General features: G+C 35.0%; 1 protein-coding gene across 1 annotated transcript in view; it reads right to left on the bottom strand.

Moving 5' to 3' along the window:
• Positions 1-19,191, bottom strand: part of LOC133219908 (serine-rich coiled-coil domain-containing protein 1-like) — a gene marked incomplete at its 5' end in the record, with an annotated part of 420,442 nt that overhangs the window by 244,979 nt on the left and 156,272 nt on the right. The window contains one exon of the mRNA XM_061367562.1: positions 18,219-18,296. Within this exon, the coding sequence (XP_061223546.1) occupies positions 18,219-18,296 (78 nt within the window). The remainder of the gene's footprint in view (positions 1-18,218; positions 18,297-19,191) is intronic.

The raw sequence follows: 19,191 nt of genomic DNA, 5'->3' as shown, positions 1-19,191 counted from the left end.
AAATACACAAAAGAACAAATCATGCCCATGCAAATGACACTGCAATGTATGTCATTTCTGATGTACCAGAGCATTCCAATGGAGTGCTATTGATTTGCACAGATAAGAAGCCCAGAGTTCAGCATGCTAAAACAGGAGACATTTGAGAAAAGGTGACTGAAAAGGTTCCTATCTGCAACTTTTAAAGGCAGAGCAGATTTCTATTCTCTAATGTTCTAGCAATGGTAAGACTCTTCCAGGCAAATACAGCGGAAAGTCCTTACTTCTCGGACATAACAATTTCATGCATTCATAGACAGTGACACAGCAATTAATACTCATTAGTACAAGACAAAGTTTTTGGCACATTTCATGTAGAAATGGTCCACGCTGGAAAACCTCTACTTTATGCTAATTGAGAATGCAAGAGTAGAAAACAGGAGATGCACTAATGAAAAATGCTCTATTAAACAGAATAAACAACACCAAAAATACACACAAAAGTTCCAAATAATTTTTATTTCCTCTACGAAACCTACCAGCTTCTCACACATGCATAACAAGCTGTTCCTGGGTCATTTACATTACAAAGGTTTTGAAATTCCAACAGTTACCTTGATCCAAATCCACAAACCATATTTAGGTTTCTGGAGGATGTTGACTCCAGTTGGTACTTAAATACATCTGTATTTGGACTGATATCCTACAAAATTTAGCATACTAAGGTGTCTCTTAATAAACTCCTTGTGTCCGCAAAACCTTCAGTGGAAAGAAGGATCTGTGTACTGATTTGACCCTGTTCAACAACAAATATCAGTGCCGATTTTGTTTAGAAACCAGTTTGTTTTTGGAGATGGTGGCTCAAGTTTTGTTATGTTTAAGTTTTGTTAAAAGAAGGCCTTGGATATTAAATATTCATTTAATGCAACCTTAGAGCCCACTGGTGGAAGTGCATTACACTGCTCAAACTAATTGTTTTCCTGAAACAAGAGAACTACAGTAAGATGCTGAGTTAATATTTGTTGCAGGAAGTAACTCAGCCCTTTTGAAAAGGTATTGTTATTAAAACATATGAGAGAAAAAAGAAAAAAGCACTTCGGATATTTGGCATTAATATCAGATTAGCCTTAGAGATCCTTTGACATTGTATTATGTGATTTTGATTTGGGTTCCATTTACAGCTAGTGACGAAATTGCAATCCTTGTGTAAGTGTATAATCATGTACAATCATAAATCGGTTTGTCAAGTTTTCCTAATAAAGGCATCACAAATAATTTGGACGACAAACTTCAATCAGTAGACCTGCAAAATCTAGAGTTTTAATGGCCAATTCCTACCTCAGCAAATGTAGCTTCCCTTGAAATGAAGAGTGTGTCAGCATACCTACCTAACATCAGCACATTGCTTCTTATAAACACATATTATTCAATTACTTTGGAAAGTAAGAAAGCTAAACAGTTATCAAAAATGGAACTAACTTGCAGAGCTTTTCCCCATAAAGTGAGAACCAAAGCAGCACTGATACAAAACATTTCCTCCAGAAACTTCTACTGTAAAAATATTATAAAGATTATAATTTAAGCACAATCTGCCATGTGGATTGCCTAGTTGTTAAATATAGCCAAAACTATTGCCGCAGACACTGACTATGGAGTCAGATGTTGGCTTGTAAAGACAAAGCAGATGAAAATGATAGTAAAGAGTAGGAGAAAGTCAAGGTGTTTAAGCATCATTATTATTTCTTGACTGCCTATGCAAAAATTGAAGCTTACCTGTATCAGTAACAATAATGTGCTCCTTCAGTATGCACTCAGGAAATCTGCAGCTGATGTAAGTCAACAATAACCAAGATCAAAGATTTCAAGCGAGAATGAAAAATGCTGATAGAGAAGACAACTGTTCACAAACAAGCATATAAGTGGTATGGAAACCAAAGTGTTGACAAGGAAGAATTCTGGGAACTAAAGAAAAAAATAAAGCCAAACAAAAAACCCAAGAAACAAAATACAGGAAGGAACAGAGATTAGGGAAGTATGGAACTGTAATGGGTAAATGAGGCAAGTTTACAAGAATAGAAAATAAAAGCACTCATAGCTTCCAGAGAACATTTCAAAGACAGAAAAAAAATTAAAAAATACCCCACCAAAAACATTTCATTATGTATATTGCACAGTCTTTGTCCCTGCTCCCCTTCCGAATGCCTCTCCTCATGCCCCTGGTGAAAGAAAACGCCATAGGGAGCAGACCTTTCTAAGAAATAATGTGTTTGTTAACCTGTGAGAACTGATCTAGACTTCAGTCTTGTGAGAGGTGACTAATTGTCATGTACTGTGGGAGTTTTCCCCACTTGGTATTTGACACATCATCTCTCACACACATAGAGTAGAGCAAATTAATGCAACTAGAGGTTACAGGATAACATGTCATATTACTATTGTGGTTATATTTAATCAGTTTTGGCAATGCATTTAACAAAAAGGAAAAATCCTAAAATTTACTATGTGCAAAAGAAAACTCAAATATAAAGAAAATGTGCAGAAAATATTTTGAGTGACACAACCTAATGCCTCAGGATAGCTCAATACAATATTCTGGCATCCCAAATTGAACATGGAAGTATAGTCAGGCAGTCCACAGTTCCTTGTCCTTCAATCAAACAGTTTCCCCTGGCTATAGATATTGAATTGAACACCATAAATACTTCTGCTGAATTTTTCTCTTTGTCCGACGGCTAAAAAAATCTGAGGCAGCAGCATGCTTCCTCTAAGCAAGAACTCTCTAGACAATAGGATAGTTCATTGGTTTCTTTAACCTGGCTTTTTAAAGGCCTCCCTTAAAAGGAGGTGAAATTTTGCCACACAAAACCTTCAGTGGGTATGCTTTTCCAGGTGTATTTAATAAGAGTTTTATTCAGTCCTGGAATAACCTAATCAAATTAATACAAGAACAAAATGAGTATTTTATGAGCATATTGCCTCAAGTCTTTGAATATGTCTTTTGTGCTTATACAGAAATACCGGTAATAATCATAGATTAATTAAATTTATCAAAAGTAAAGCAGCACATTACATTCATTACTTAGAACCAAAGAGCAAGGGGAAGCAACAGTTGGAACAATGTCGGATAGAAATAAAGCTGAAATTAGTGTCTTGAGCAGAAGGAAAGCTGCTCAATATTATAAATAGATTAAATTATCCTATCTTTCCTATAACAGTAGCTCACATAAGAGTTTTACAAGTTTTATTCAAGAATTTTATGGATATTGTGCAACAACAAGGATTCTGGGATCTCTGCTACTCTAGTGTAGAGACTGGCAGTATGAAAGAGGAATACATCACATCAGTGCTCTCTTTGCATCCTCCAGCTTACTATGCTTGGACCTTCCACAAATGCGTGACATGACAAATGTACAGAAAGCACTAACACAGAGTAAGCCTTCTGTCAGTCTAAGAAGCTTTCTGTAGATGCCCAAAAGAATCTAACAGTATTTTAATTAAATTGTACATCTGAATGGTCAGCTGAAAGTAGCTGTTCTCTATACAGTCTAAGCTGACAGTAATACAGTAAGGCTCTCTTAACATTTGCCAACCGGAATCTGTTACAAATAGTTGAAGAAAAGCAAAGGCTAATAAGCGAGTTTTACAGGAATGTCTTGATACAAGACAAAGAACAAACAAATATAATTTTCTAGATGTTTAAAAAATATATAAAATCATGTTAATATTCTCAGAATTGAAAATTACATTTTTTTTTAATATATTTGAACATAGTTATTTTCTTTTCATAGATTTTGAACACAGCAGGTAGTATCTGGAGCTATGGGAAAAATATGACTTCCTAGTCCCTGAGAATTATTCTGTATGAATAGTTTGCCTTAGATGTCTTTTTTCCTCTTCCCTTCTACCTAAAAATAAAAAAAACGTTCAAGAAAACCCCAAAGTTAAAAAAAAAAAAAAAAAACCATGATTTTTTGGTTTCTCATATTGTTGACGTTTTAGAAGCATGCATTATGGGTGATAAAAAATATGTTTTATAGAAAAGAAAACAGAGGATGAGCCAGACAGGACTGTAATGTGGAGAAAGAATAAAAACAATACAGCAAGATAAAAGGAAATAAGAAAAGAAGCAACAGCAGGAGAAAATAATGAGCCAGAACAAAAGCCCCACCACTAACAGTTTCAGATATTCCCAACAGCAAGAGAAATTTGCAGACATGGCAACAAGAGATTTGAAAAAGGAAGACAGAAAAACCTGGCATTTAGGGATGGAGTCAGACACCTATTTTTTTCCTTTCCTACTTAAGAGAGTAGAAAAAGCTCTTAGATTCAAATATCTGGCACCTCTTTTTGGCCACATATGCCCCATACATATATTAACCACTTAATCTGCTTCTCAACATAAGCATGTTCAATGAAGAAAGAACTACAGTGATAGCAAATTACTATTTAATACCTATTAATTTATGAACACTGGATACTAGTTTTATCACAACTAGAGATGATGAGATGTATATTAATATTATAAAGAAGAATAATCAAACTAAACCAAAACCACAACATATCCCTTTGAGGATGTAGGCAGGATAGAGAATCAGAAGTGAAATAAACTCATAAAAACAGGTCTCCTGGCAATTAACAGACTTCAGGCTGATAATCTAAAATCTCATTTGGTAAACTGAGCAGTTTACTAGTAACATCCCTTTACACTTGTTTTTTCTTTTGCCTTTTCTCTACGACTAGCCAATATCGAGAGAACACTGGGCTATAAAGACCTTCAGAAGAGAGACCTATTCCTCTCCATGGATATTTGTTGCAAAGAGAAGTACTAAAAAGTAAAGAAAATACTGGACAGACACTGATGTACTCTGTTGGATCCATAACATTTTTACCCTCCATGTTTTCACTAGTTTTGTTCATTTCTGTATTATTATTTTGCCAAGTAGTTATTTTTGGGGGGTTGTTCTTTCTCCCACAAATTAAATTGTCTGTGCTTGACAGATGCTTATAAAATGGCTACTATAGACTTTCCAGCCCAAATTTGAAAGGTAAACTCTTACCTGCTGTTCAACTCCTATCTGGCTAACATCAGGCTTGCACACTCTCAAGTGTTGCATGCATTTATCAGAAAATGATGAACAGTCACCACATACTCAGGGTAATTAATGTGTAGCAAATCAGTTGGTCAAAGATTTTCCAGAGGAGTAATATTAAATGCAACAGTAATCCACTGCCAATCGAAGGACAGTATTGACTTCTTTCAAAAATGCTATCTTTAATTTTGCCCTATTAATACAAAATTTGATTGCTAGATTATTTTGAATGAAAATTTGGGAAGACTATCCCAAAGAACATGGAGTACATAACGGTTTCCATATTTTTTTAATTAAGCCTTTTCATTGACATCAAAAATCATCTTCTCCCAAACAAATTGAGCACAGTCCCTCATACACACAAATTACCTCTAAATACTTGTTCTTCACTCTACACTACCAAAAGAGAATTCCAGTATTAGTGCTATTTAACATACTCTGCCAATCAATGTATTGATGTTTCAGCCAGCTTCAAGCAAAACTATTTTTTGGTGTTATTCACAAAGACTAATTGTTCTGAGAACATAATTAAATAGAAGTGATGTTATTTGTAAAACTTTCTTTCTGAGGCTTGGACCATCTCTCTGACACACTCGATGCAATACCCAGATCCTGTAGTTAAAAAAAGTTTACTTGGCATGAAGCATCAATAGAAGTGGTGCCAACATTGTCTCTCTCACTCCAAGGCTGAATTCACAGGAGTCATCAACTAACACCAATCTCTGGTGACCAATCTCAGTGTATCCAGGTATTTTGGAGCAGTAGTTATGCTACGTTTCATTACTCTGAATTTGCAACGTAACTAAATTCACACATCTAGTCAACCATTTCGTAATACTCATCCCTCACTTATTAACACATCTGTAAGTCCAGGGAAACATTTTCCTAACATCAAAAACAATTATAAGACTATTAATGCTAATCCTGTTCAGGTCAGCTGTGGTGTTATGCTTTGCTTTTACTTGCTTTTGCAATGGGTTTATGTGGTAAGGTGTTAGAAGCAGGAAGGCTGCAGGGTGGCATCTGTGAGACGAGGTAAGATGCAGCCCCATGCTGGACACAGACACATCCAGCCACCTCCACCATGGTCCCACTGTTGCAGTGGGGCCACAAATGACACAGTGAGCATAAGTAAAGCTGGTGGCATCTCTGTAAAAACATATTTAAGAAAGGGCAAAACACCAGAAAACAGAGAAGCAAAGGAAAAAATGCTGAGAAAAAGTCCTGCAAACATCAAGGTTAGTGAAGAAAGGAGAGGAGGTGTTCTAAGCACCAGAGAAGATATCCACGCTACAGCCTGAACTGGTCCTTCTGCAAAATTCCACTCCAACCAGCAAAACTTGTCTTTCTTTGTGTTGTCCTTATTTCTGTAATACCTGAGATTTGGTAATTTCTTAGTTCTCTTTGCAGAATTCATTCACAACCTGACAGGACTCCCTTGGTAGATTTGTCTCCACGTTAATCTGGAGGGTTAACCTGTACTTCATCTTCAGACTGGAAGGTGAAATACAGGTGTGCAGAGAGGTGAAAATATATATTGGCATGGACAATAATTGCAATAATTGCACATTGGGAAGCTCATGTCTGATGTGCGCACTTAAAGCTTCATATATTTAATATATTTAAGAAGATACTACTTAATCTGTTCCTCATGCAGTTGTGCTTTCCTCATTCTTTGCCTAAAACACAATGTCAGTCAAGGCATTGGCATTTCTCTCCAAATATTCAACAGTATGCATGCACCATTACACAACATAGATCAAGCCACCCTATTGTAGTATCACATACAAAGCTATCACTTAATTTCATCCTGATAGTTAACATTAACAGCACCTGAAATTAATGAAGTTGGTACTGAATATGAAGCAAGATGGTATTCAACTCACGTGCTTTCAAATTCATCATGATTTAATGCACGCACACACACAAATGTATCTTTGCAAGTTTTTTTGCCATGCATTTGCTAGTTATCAAACAGAACTTTCTTTTTAGTGCTGCCATTCAGTAGATTCTGTTTTCAATTTAATGCCTTTTTATACACTACAAAGAAACATATTGTTATTCCCCAAATCTCATTTATAATCCTTTTCCTTCATGCTTCTTCTTGCTGTTTTATCATTAATGTTAATATTCTGTTGACTCTTCAGAAGTAGAAACTTCCATTACTAAAAATGAATAAATGAATATTGAAAGAGCACTATAAACGAAGGCAGAGTATAAAGCATGGATATAGTTCTCACTTCACTTCTGTTGAAAAAATATTAGTAATAGGTCAGGGACTGGGACCAAAAGGGAAATTTTCTGTCTCTATTGTTGGCATAACGTAGGTCATAGATTGTATGCTAACTTTATCCTCCTAAGCTATTTCAGTTTTAACACTTACATAAAAGTAAAGCACACTGAAGTTTAAAACATAATCTAAATGTCCAAAGAGTGTACATAAACCTTAAAAAAACACTGTTTAACACTGGGTAAACTCAGTTCCAGAAGATAAGCTACTTACCTCCTAACTATTTAAAAACAACAAAATTTCCAGCCTTTCATCATGCACCTATGTCCACAACAGCCTCAATGTTTCAAATTAGAGACCTGTTGTAAACATTGTAAGCTACAGGAATTCTTTATTGGCCAAACACACATTGAGGTACAACAGAATTCTTTGTGTACCAATATTCACACTGTTCTGCATGTTCTCATACTGAAACTGCTTCACAATACTATTAAGAAAATAAAGCACTGACAAATGAAATTCAATTCATTTAATGCCTCTCTAGCACATTCCAGGCTTTTTCAGACTTGTCTTCCTCTCTGGCTGCTTATTACTCTTATAATCAGTTTTGTTCCTTCTCAACCTCTCAACATTTAACACAAAAAATCTGTTCTATTTGCTCCAGCTTTTTTTCACCTTTGTTAATTTGAAATCCAGGACTCAGTTTCTACTTTTTTTCCCTCCTATGCTGTACCAAATGGCACTGCACTCTCTGGAGGAAAGAACAGAAAGTAAACTCAGATTATCTGGTACCCCTCCCAAGGCATCAAATGGAGAAAGAATGTGTGCCAATTAAAAAAGAAACTGCACTTGTTAAGTGTCAATATTCAGAATGAGAACAAAGTATTTTTCCATTGCTAGTTTACTATTGTATCCCAATTAACATGGTGTTACCATTAGTTATAAAGAAGACATAGGCTTTGGGTCAAGCTAACAGCATGGGCATCAAGATCTGTTTTTTGCTGGCCTGCCTGGATATTTACTTTAGCTCTACAAAGCAGTTATCTAATTCCCAGGTTACTGTTACCTTTTTCACACTAGCTGTTCTTCTGCTGTTGTGTGGCCTTAACACCTTATATCATGCTTACGTGGCAAAGTTTGGGTAGTGGCGGTGGTGCAGGGGTGGCTTTGTCACCTATATGTTTATATCTCACAGATACCAGTAACAAGCATTTACTCTGTAAAGAATGATCTTCGAGTAACGAGCAATACAAAGAATTACAGATACTGGATGACACTAAAGGCCCCGGGAATATGAGCAACTCAGCAATGGCCGTTACTCACCAAAGGAAAGAAACCTTTGGAGCATAGTAAAACCAGTTGTAAGGATAAAAAAAATAAGTTCATGTGAATTTGATAGCAATGATAAAGATCAAGGTGTACAACATGTTAATAAACATACCAGAAAGATCCCACCTGGATTCTAAAACAAGGAGAAAGAAATCAGCAATGTTAACAGACTCTTGTCAAGGTGTTGCAATACCAGACTTACTGTAATGCTACCACTCCCATAACTGACCTGAAGACATTGACCTTCAGATCATGAGAAGCTGTGCAAGAGTCAGGAATACATAAAGACAGAAGTATGTCCTAGGAACTTTATGTACTTTTAACTTTAGACTGTTTGAACTAGATATGCTAGTATCATGGTAACTGGAATAATTAAAAAGAAAAATTGTTATCAGACTGCTAAGACCTTAATTAAGATACCAGTAAGTTCTTGCTTACACATATAAAGTGTGGGCTTAGCTCACATTAATTATGTCTCCTTGATGTCTGAATAATACTTGTCAATCACAATTTTCTTCCAGACCACTCAAATGCTACATGAGCAAAAAAACAAACCTGAGTAACTTTTTATTGGTTCATACTGTCTTGTAAAATTATAGAAAAATGAAAGTAAATCAAAGAAATTGTGAAAAAATTATTGGAAATTACAGGTAATTTCATGGGAAAGTTAAAATCCCAACTCTTATGCTTTTTACTCCCAAATTTAAAGGGCCATGTTCAGTTTTGCACTGAAATGTCAGCTGCTAACAATACCTCTATTAGGCAAAAAGTTTAGAAATACACTAGCTGTTTCAATACTTCAAGTATACTTTCACAGACTTAGGAGAAAAAGTTTAAAAGCTTGTTCATTTAGGAAGTGAAACTATTTTTTTCCTCATCAAAATCCTGAAAATGTTTTCTTTTTCCTTCCAATCCTCTTCTTTCACTGACTTACACAGGTTTTTTTCATATTCCCAATATGCATTTCTTAAGAAAAATACAGATCTCTGCTAAAGCATCACAATGAAAAATGTTCTTGCTATCCTTTTTCAGATAACAGCATCCTGAAAGGACTGAAAATATTACCATAATAAAGGCAGCGATGAAAAAAGAAAGCACGACAGACAGCAATAGGTAGACATTTCTATTCTCATCAGTGATTACAAAATGGATTTTCAAGTCCCAAGGAATAGAAGGGAGAATGCCAACAGATGAATTCCAGAAGGAAAGTGAGGTTCAAAAGGATACCACACACGATCATTTCCCTTGTTTCTTTAAATTATGTATTTGCTACTTAATTGTTTTATCAAGATACTTCCAACAAATACAGTAAGAACTATACAATTATACAAGAAAAGAGGTTTTGGGAAGCTTTACCAAAAGGGTGAGAGAGGATGGTGAAAATGTCTGTGACTGACAAAAGAAGGAAAGACAATGTAAGACTGATAAACACTGATTAACCACCATGTTAAGTGGTACAGAACCAGCCACATAATGCAATATCCCCTGTGAAGAAGGTTCATGGTCTTTCACTTAGAAGACCTGCATGAATATTTTGTTCATTGTTTTGATTTTCAGTTCACATTCATTTAAGAGTAACTGATGCAATGTTATTTTTAAATGAGAGTATTATGTCCTCTGTTTGAAATTAAAGCTACAGGTGCCAAACAGTTGCTCCAGTTAGATAACTGCTATTATTATATACTATGAAGCTTGATTCAATTAGCATAGTAATGGCATTCAAGTATCATCTCATTAGGAAGAACAGGTATTAGCAGTAAAGGCTTAAGAATACTGCTGGCACAAGCATCTTATCTTACCTGGCAAGGGTGGGTGTAGAGTACATCCTCAGGGAAATGGATCCAATCCTGCATAAGAGAAAACTGAAGCAACTAATAGTGGTGACAGGGTTTGTGGTGAACTCTCCAGTTCCCTTCCGATTTCTTGCTTAATAAAACCATAAAACAGGAATTGCACCAAACCTCCTCCCTTCCACCCTGGCTTTGAACAACAAAAGTTATCCGTTCAAGTACCACAGTCACATCCAGCAAACACAGTATTTACTTTGCTCGCATTGGTGCTGTCTTAGCAATGCCTCTTAGAAGATAAAGTACTCAGAAAATAAGATAAAAAGCAAAACAAACCTATGATCCTAATGGATTAAAAAAACCCAACAAACCGTAAAAACCAGAGTGTATGTTTTTAGGATCAGCGGTCCCATTTCCTGCGGTTAAATTCTGACCTTGTAAAGGTTTACCAAATCCCCTGCAAAAATGTCCTTGAATCACACATGAGAAATACATATGTCACTATGAACATTCATCAAACAGAACACATATTGAAAGATAGCAACCCTGTATTCACAAGCGGTACAAAAATATTATTACTGAAAGAAAAAAAAAAAACCACAAAAAAACAAGATCTTAAAACTAAAATTTCCCTTAGGTTTCCAGATCTTGACAACTTATTTTTTCAGTCTCAGAGACAAGCATCACTGAAGGATTTTCTTACTTGTGAATCACCAATGGATGACTAAGCGCATAAACTGGTAAGAATAATTGAGGTTTATTTGAGATAATAATTTTGCAATAGCTTACTAATAATTTATTCATAGATATATATAATAATGAAGATATTACTGCCAAAGTAATGTTTGATGGTTGATAATACAAATATCATGTTAAGTAGTAGAATTTTGCCAGTAATGGTAACTTGCAGCTCTTTCATATACAGCAGTATTTAATTAAATCCATAAGTGAAGAGTGTCCAGATGCTGGGTTTTAATTTAATAATGATGGAACCAATGAGATGCTGATAGGTTTGTAAACTAAGCCTTCAGAACATGAAGAATTCCACAGGGCCTTAAAAACAAACAAACAAACAAACAAAAAAAAAAAAAAAGAAAAGAAAAAGAGAAATGGAATCTTAGATGGTTTGATGGCAACACAAAGTTAAATGAAAAATGATCATTTCTGCTGTATGCAGTCATGCAGGCAGCATGTTATAATAAAGCTTCTTTCACACTAATGATCAACATAACGAGGAATTAAGCAACAAGGCATACAAACCCAGAAATATGACTTGTCAGCTTGTGCATGACAGAGTTCTAGTTAGAAAACAGTTATACAACAGATGTCATGTTTGTACAGGAGAAAGGTCACCAGAGTGAGCTTGTTTATGCTAATGAAGAGAATCGACATGCAGCATGCACACAACATAAAACTAGATCACTCTGCATTAAAAAACATTCATTCTAAATGCACTAATACAAGAAAAAACATACACATTATCCATTATAATACAGTGGCTATGCATTATAATACAGTGGTTATCCATGCCCCATCTCTGAATTTTTCTTGTTCTTTCCAAGGTGAATCCAAGCTTTTATCATTTTTAAGAAAATATACTCAAAGCCAAAATATTGCTAGGTTCAAAAATTTCTGCTATTGGATGCACTTTACCAAATCCTCAGTTCATTGTTTTAAACAAAATTCAAACAATTTCAGTGCTGCTATGATACTACTAAACCATTCTCTGGCATTACAAACAGGACACTGCCAGTATTCAGCATAATGCATGAACAGAGTCAGCAAGGTATAATCTACTGGGAAAAGGATGTCTTTTTAATTTCAACCAAAAAAAACCTACTGAAACACACTATTTGTCAGTGTCTTGCTTCTTTCCACCCTTAGCGTAATAGATCAGAGTGGATGTTCTAAAAACATGCTATTAATTTTTCTCATTTAATTAATACTTAGAAATGTCATGAACTGCCTGGTAGCATCTTTATGACAGAAAAAATGTAATTATAACATGCTGAAAATACACTGCCACCATAACATTTTGGTAAGTCATACTCACTTAGAAGTACTACCTAGAAATTAAAATAAAAATAAGAAATGAGATCAAATATCTGGATGGATATGCTTAAGTGAAAAAGTTTACTTTTTCATGTAAGAGAACGCTAAAGAGAAGACAATGATGGAGCTAAAGCAGAAAAAGTGAGAAAAGTACTGTCTTCAAAAAAAAAGAAATTCTAGGAAGAATAGTTGGCAGTAACTAAATTCACTCCCTCCTTCCCAAACCAAGACATCTAAGCAAAAGCTAGTTACAGTAGGTCTGGTCAATATCTATTTTATTGCACTTTAAAAGCAAGAGGGCAACAGCATAACTGCAGATACAAAGACAGAAGAAGTTTACGACAAAGAAATGTAGAATAAGTAGAAAGATGGAAAAAAGGCAAGAAAAACATTGCACTGTTACTGCAGAGCATCTGTCAGGAAAGGAATATTTTTAAAGATACTGTTATATTAAGTTCTGTTATACCAGTCAACTCAGCTATTGCATTGTCAAGCCATACATTACTACAAATATTTAAACAGCATGCAGCTTATTTTTACAAGCAGCCAGAAGGCAACTTGCATTCCACAAATCAAAGTGGAAGATCATTCATACTAATTGAGCACCACTACAGAATGTAAATTTACTGTCCCTTATTCCTAGAGGTTGCAAAAATTAAATACGCAATACCGATTGATAATCAGCCACAGAATTAAAGTGATAAGTGGAAGGCTGTCTTTTTATACAGCAACTTTCAGAAGCCAGTTACTTTGAAGTTTGTTTATGTGAAAACCTGTACTGTCTGTATAGCACCACAGACACCAAACCTTGAGCACAAGCAAGCATCCTCTGGCAAGCCCAGGTAACTTGAACAGTTTGTCCCCCTGCTGAGCAGTACTAAGTGTAATAACATTCATGTTCATGACTTTGTGGCTAAATGAAATTCAAACCGTAAATGCCTATGGGTTTGATGGTGAGGCACTACATTTGGTAAGGGTCAGTGGGAGGCAATGATTAAAACCAAAAAAACTCTCTTCATAATATTTCACTATTAATGGGTGAAAAGTTTGACAGAATTTGTAAAAGTAGGACACCCTAAAACACAAGTAGATTTTGCAATGGTATTTTGAAATTGTCTACAAAAAAAAAAAAATAATTAAAAACTGAAGAGAGAATGATTGCTAGAGGAAGCTGCAGCTATGCAAATCAAACAGAAAACAGTTTGGAAGCTATACAAGACAAGTTTGTCGTGTGAGACTCCAAAAACACAATACAAAATATAAGGACCACTAAGCTAGAAAGGATTCTCATTAATTGGGGAATGAGTTACGGACCAGTCCAAAACCTGTTTATTCTCAGTATCGAAGACAAAGATTAAAGACAACAGCAGTTCCAAGGTGTTAAACCTATAATACCAGCACAAGGCAAAGATAGAATAGACATTGTAGAAATCACATCAGCTCTTAAGAATTTCTACTCTCTGTAGAATAAAAATAAGTACAAATTTTTTTTTCATTCACAGACCATTAAAGACTGACACAGCAATGCTGAGTCAGACTTCAGTCACAGAAATACAGAATCATACTGTGATTTTTAATTCCGTTTTTGAGACACATTTGAATGAAAACTCATTAGCAATGGCACATGCTGCAGAGTGTCTGTGTGATACCTGCATGATATTTTGGACTACCTATTTAGCTAGCAGCTTTTACTAGAGTTCTATTGCTTAACATGATCTTATGATCAGTCACAATGCTAGTTGACTGCATCTATTAATCTTGTAGTTCATTTTAATAACCTGATCGACACGGAAGAAATTATTCCTTGATCTCGCAATAAAATAAAGCTTTGTAAACAAAGGAAAGGGAAGGAGTTTAAATTGCCATTGATTAAGACATATTAATCATTTATCATTTAACAGCCTCCCACATCAATCTGCAGCACACATGGCTCTTTCTGAAAGACTTACAACATGTTTTAAATGAATCTCAGGACACATATCAGAAAATGGAATAAATTTAGGGCAATCATAAGGTGAAGATCCCTTGAGATTCTGCAGCAGAAAGCAAGTAGCTGTCTAAGAAACCTTAGGATTATTTTCTAGTATCTTCCCTTGAATGTGCACAGCAGCTGGCTTGATATTTTACTTTCAACCTAGTCGAGCAGCAAGGTGGTCATGTTAATCACTTAAGGAAACTGTAGCATATATGTTCATCACAGACCTTTTTCCTCGCCACCAAAACCTATTTTAAAAATTAGGTTTTAATTCCATAATTAGGCTTCATATTAGGTCATCCTAATACAGAAAAGAGATTAAGCAGTGTGTTTTACAATTCAAACACTTATTTATGAAAAACATTAATTTTACTGCTACAGGTTTTAGGTTGCACTTTCTAGCTATTACAGTGCTCCAAAGCAATTTCAGTTGAAAAATCTCAGTGTGCGGAATGGGAGAAAACAGAGAAATCAGAAGTATTATCCAACAATTTACAGCTATTGCAGAAGATTGCATGATCCAAACTTGGCTGATCATTTTGATAGCCAGACTCTGACTGCAGTTATGTGATAGCCACTAACATAGAATACACTATATTAACTTCCATTCCTTCAAATACTTACCTCAAGCTCTCAGTCAACACTGTTTAAACTTTTTCAGAGTAGCTCCACAGAGGCAAGAACATTTCTTCCCTTTGAAAGATTGCATTTCTTCCTTTTCCACCCATTCCTTCCTAAATACAGACTAGCCTCTAGCCTTTTTTCATTACTGTATACCCTATGGACGAAAGGATTCATTTCTCATCTAAGTCAAAGTCAGAACTTCCATTTACTTTTAACAACACATCTAAATGATTTCAAGGCTAAAGAGTAGTCTTTAAACTACTGGAAACCTTGACCAGAAGTCAAACAAAACAGCACATTGCTTTCTTTTGGGGGCTAATCTGTTCTGGGAGGTTTTCTTTTGTGAAATAGGCACATATTAAATTTATACAGTGAAACAAAAGAATATGAAAGAATACAAAACAAACTATTCACAGAAGCACTAACTTAAGGATTTCTAAAATACTACATTCTGAAGTGTATATCAATATTTGTACACACTGAAAAAATAATGTTATGCAACTATCTGATAAGACTTCTATCTGATTCTTGTTAGCTTATGAAGTTGCACTAACAAGAAATAAAACAGGTGAACATTTTGTTTGGGTGGTTTTCGGTTGTTGTTTTTTGTTTGTTTGTTTTTTTTTTTAATTACAGCAGGAAATCTATAGTGATGGTGGAATGAATTTTTCTGTTTACCTGTTAAACTAGGTATCTTTACTATTTAATGTACACTATTCTAAGAATGTGGGACTAATAGGGTGAAAATTATATCTTGTATCATCTGATATGTTTTGTGCTTTTCTATTAAACCTGATTTCACATCAGCACATTATTCTTATACTTATAAACACTTAGGCACATCCTGAACAAAACGATGTACAAACACTATTTTCCAAGGTTACAACTTGCTCTTTAAAATCTCACACAAAAGCAACAAGCACAAATGTAATTGCCACTTGGCTTCAACAGAAACACAGCTGAATTTATCATTACCTGTAATAGCATTCCTTTGAAGGAAAGCTACATAATCTATTAAATGGCCAAACTTGTTAACAATATCATGAAAAGTGTTAATTTATTTGCACATCTTTCTCCATTAAATTCCCTTCATGAATGGTCATAGTAAGCATGTCTTATTCCTGCAGATTAGTTCAATTTTGTAATCCATTCCTTGTAACGCAATTTTCAAAAGCACTCCATATAAGATAAATACAGCTGGATGTGTTGTTCCATACAAAAACATTTCACATTTCCTTTCGCTCTTGAATTGAATCACCCTATATAAAAAATACATATGATTGCAACCATGACATTTTTCAACCTTCCCTGGAGGCATTTTAACACAGAAGATTGAAAAATGTGTTCCACTAATGTTGAATTATTCTTTAAATTATCATTATTCCTAATAATTTATTCTTATTTAATACTCAGACCTCAGCCAGAACACTGTATCTGTCTGGGGGACGGGGTTCTAATTTTACTGCAGAAGTGTCAATCATCTCCTTTACTGAGTAGAAGGTATCCACCCCCTAACCCATCCAAACTCTCAACTGAACACGGACTGGGAAAAGCAAGCAAGCAAGCAAGCAAGCAAGCAAACAAACAGAAAAACCAGTTAACACAGCATGGATTCTGCAGCATGAGATACCACATATTTAATTTGGGAGAGAACAATCAAATGTATAAATTACACGTTTAAAAACAAAAGCAAACAAACTCCAAAATCTAAACAAACAAACAAATAACCACCCCTCCACCCCTCCAAATTGCTTATTCTCATTTTCAGTGGAATACTTTTATTTAACATCTAAGATGAAATAAAGTAGATGATAAGGATAATCAGTCCCAGAAGGGATATACCATTAAAATATAAAAAAAAAAATTTAGGTATTTTTTAATATTATGGGATATTCACCATTAATACATACACCTCACATTTTCAGCAAATTCCAACAGACATTATTCCACAGACACAGCAGAACAGAAGAGTTCGTGCCTGGCAACCCATGAACCATAAATCAGTGCAGACAGGTACACTGAACAAAGTACTGACTTACTTGCCCTAAATAAAAAGGTACTCAAAAGAAAAAGCAAAACAAAAACTCACAACCAACAAGTGCTGAATAATACATATAAAGACAATAATTAAAATTCTTTTTTTGTCCAAAGTATTTTACTTAAAAACAAACAAACAAAAAAAACCAAAACAACCCACAACCAAAAAAAAGTACTCCTGGCTTCAATCAGATAAGACAGTCTGAAAAAATACCCACAAGTGTACAGAGCTTCAAGAACTTTTCAGATTACAATGGGAATTTTTTTATGGTTCTATCTTCAGAAGAAAGGCTCAGAAGACAAAATAATGATCCATTGATACAAAAACATACTGAAAGGAAGGCTTAAAAACCTGCTTTAATCCAGTGTTCTTATTATAAATCTGAAGCAGCATGTCAATATATATGAATGCAGAACCACAGCCTTATTTTGCCAGTAAGAAGTATTGTTAGATTTTGCTCAAATCACAGAATAGAACTGTGCTAAATATTCCACACTGTGGCATTCATAATCAAAAATTACTCAAGATGGCTCATATAAACAAGTGAATCCCTTACACATACTCAACCAATGTCCCACAGACAGAATACTTCCATTAAAAAAAAAATAAAATAAAATCATCAATTCACCTTCTAGCAGAAATTCTGACAGATGCTCTTCAGGATACAGAATTTTAACATCACTTGGCAAAACTGTATGCATCCCATTATCTTCTAAAGTTCAGATATTGTTTAGACAGCATATGCTGATTATAAACATAATAACTCATTAAACTGTCAATACGTGAATAATAATATGTGAATAATAATAAATGAATACTGAAAAAAAACACCTAAAACAACCCACTGATACACATCTTCCATGTTCACTTATGCTAATTCTCAGGTCTTCATAAAGCATAAAGTTAATAGGGTATTGGCATGCTGGCAGGTAGTTGTAATTATCTTCTCATGTTTCAGAAGGTATTTTAGAATCATTTAAGAACAAAGTATGAATGGTGTTCCAGTAAATCTCACTAAATCAATGCATGGACCCAGCAGCAGAGGCAAACAGGCTGACAGAAGTCTGAACACCCACAAAGATGATAAAAAATACTGTTCAATACAGCTACTTACATCATGGCCCACGAGTTCTGTCTGAGTGGATTTATCTGCTTGAGAAGCAAGAGCCTTCTGAAAGCACTGAGCCTTTTCCTGCAAAACAAAATAACACATCATAGCTAAGTCACGTTTTTCTTCACTGGGCTTTGCTGTTACAAATATCCAGATAAGTTTAAATATCATGCATGGACAACTGTTCAGAAATAGATTTATTATGGCACTGTTCTCTCAGGGACAAATTTTTCCTTACTGTTACTTCCTTTTATCAACTTAACCTTCTCTTAGACAGTGGACTGGCACAGTTCAGTTATGTGGTAGAGCTGGGCCCACAAGAAGAACGTCACTGGAGCACAATGCAAAGCAATCTTCTTCCATAATAGATACATGTACAAAGCACCCAGCAGTGGCAGCAACTTGTTCGAACACCAGCACCATTAAAACAATCAAATAAACTATTTTTTTTTTTCTTAAAGAAACATTAAGGAACATTAAAACTCCATTGCAGATCACAACACTGAGATGATTTCCCCCATTTGCATGACGCAAACATGTTAGCAAAGCCTAAACATTTCCAGGGTATTGTACTGATTTCTAGTTTTCCTGTGCTTGTCCCTCTGTACCTCTGTCATTTTTGGAAGTGCAGCATGGAATCTCTGTGACAGGCTTGAGCAAGAAGGCTGCTCTGATGTAATTATGCTTCACCCAAAAAAAGTATTTTGATACTTCATTTGAAACTTGTCACTAAGTACATATACTATATAATTTTCCAGAAGAAAGTATACAATTAAACAACTATAAATAAGCAGCATAAGGCAGGACAAGGCACACAGAAAGGGAAGATTCTGTGAATAGAAAACACAGTCCTTTACTGCACTGATACATGCTTTTGCATCTACCGATTCAGTTTTATGTTCAGCCATATCCATACAAAATACTTTGACTCAAATTCCTCAAGACCTACAAAAGCATGTTTTAATGTTACAGACAG

The sequence above is a fragment of the Neopsephotus bourkii genome, unplaced genomic scaffold, assembly GCF_033783945.1.
Source record: "Neopsephotus bourkii isolate Nb327-2 ecotype Australia unplaced genomic scaffold, CSIRO-AGI_Nbou_v1 NB_1384, whole genome shotgun sequence".
Taxonomy (NCBI): Eukaryota; Metazoa; Chordata; class Aves; order Psittaciformes; family Psittacidae; genus Neopsephotus; species Neopsephotus bourkii.
The sequence above is the reverse complement of the archived record's forward strand: the minus strand, read 5'-3'. Positions and strand labels throughout refer to the sequence as shown.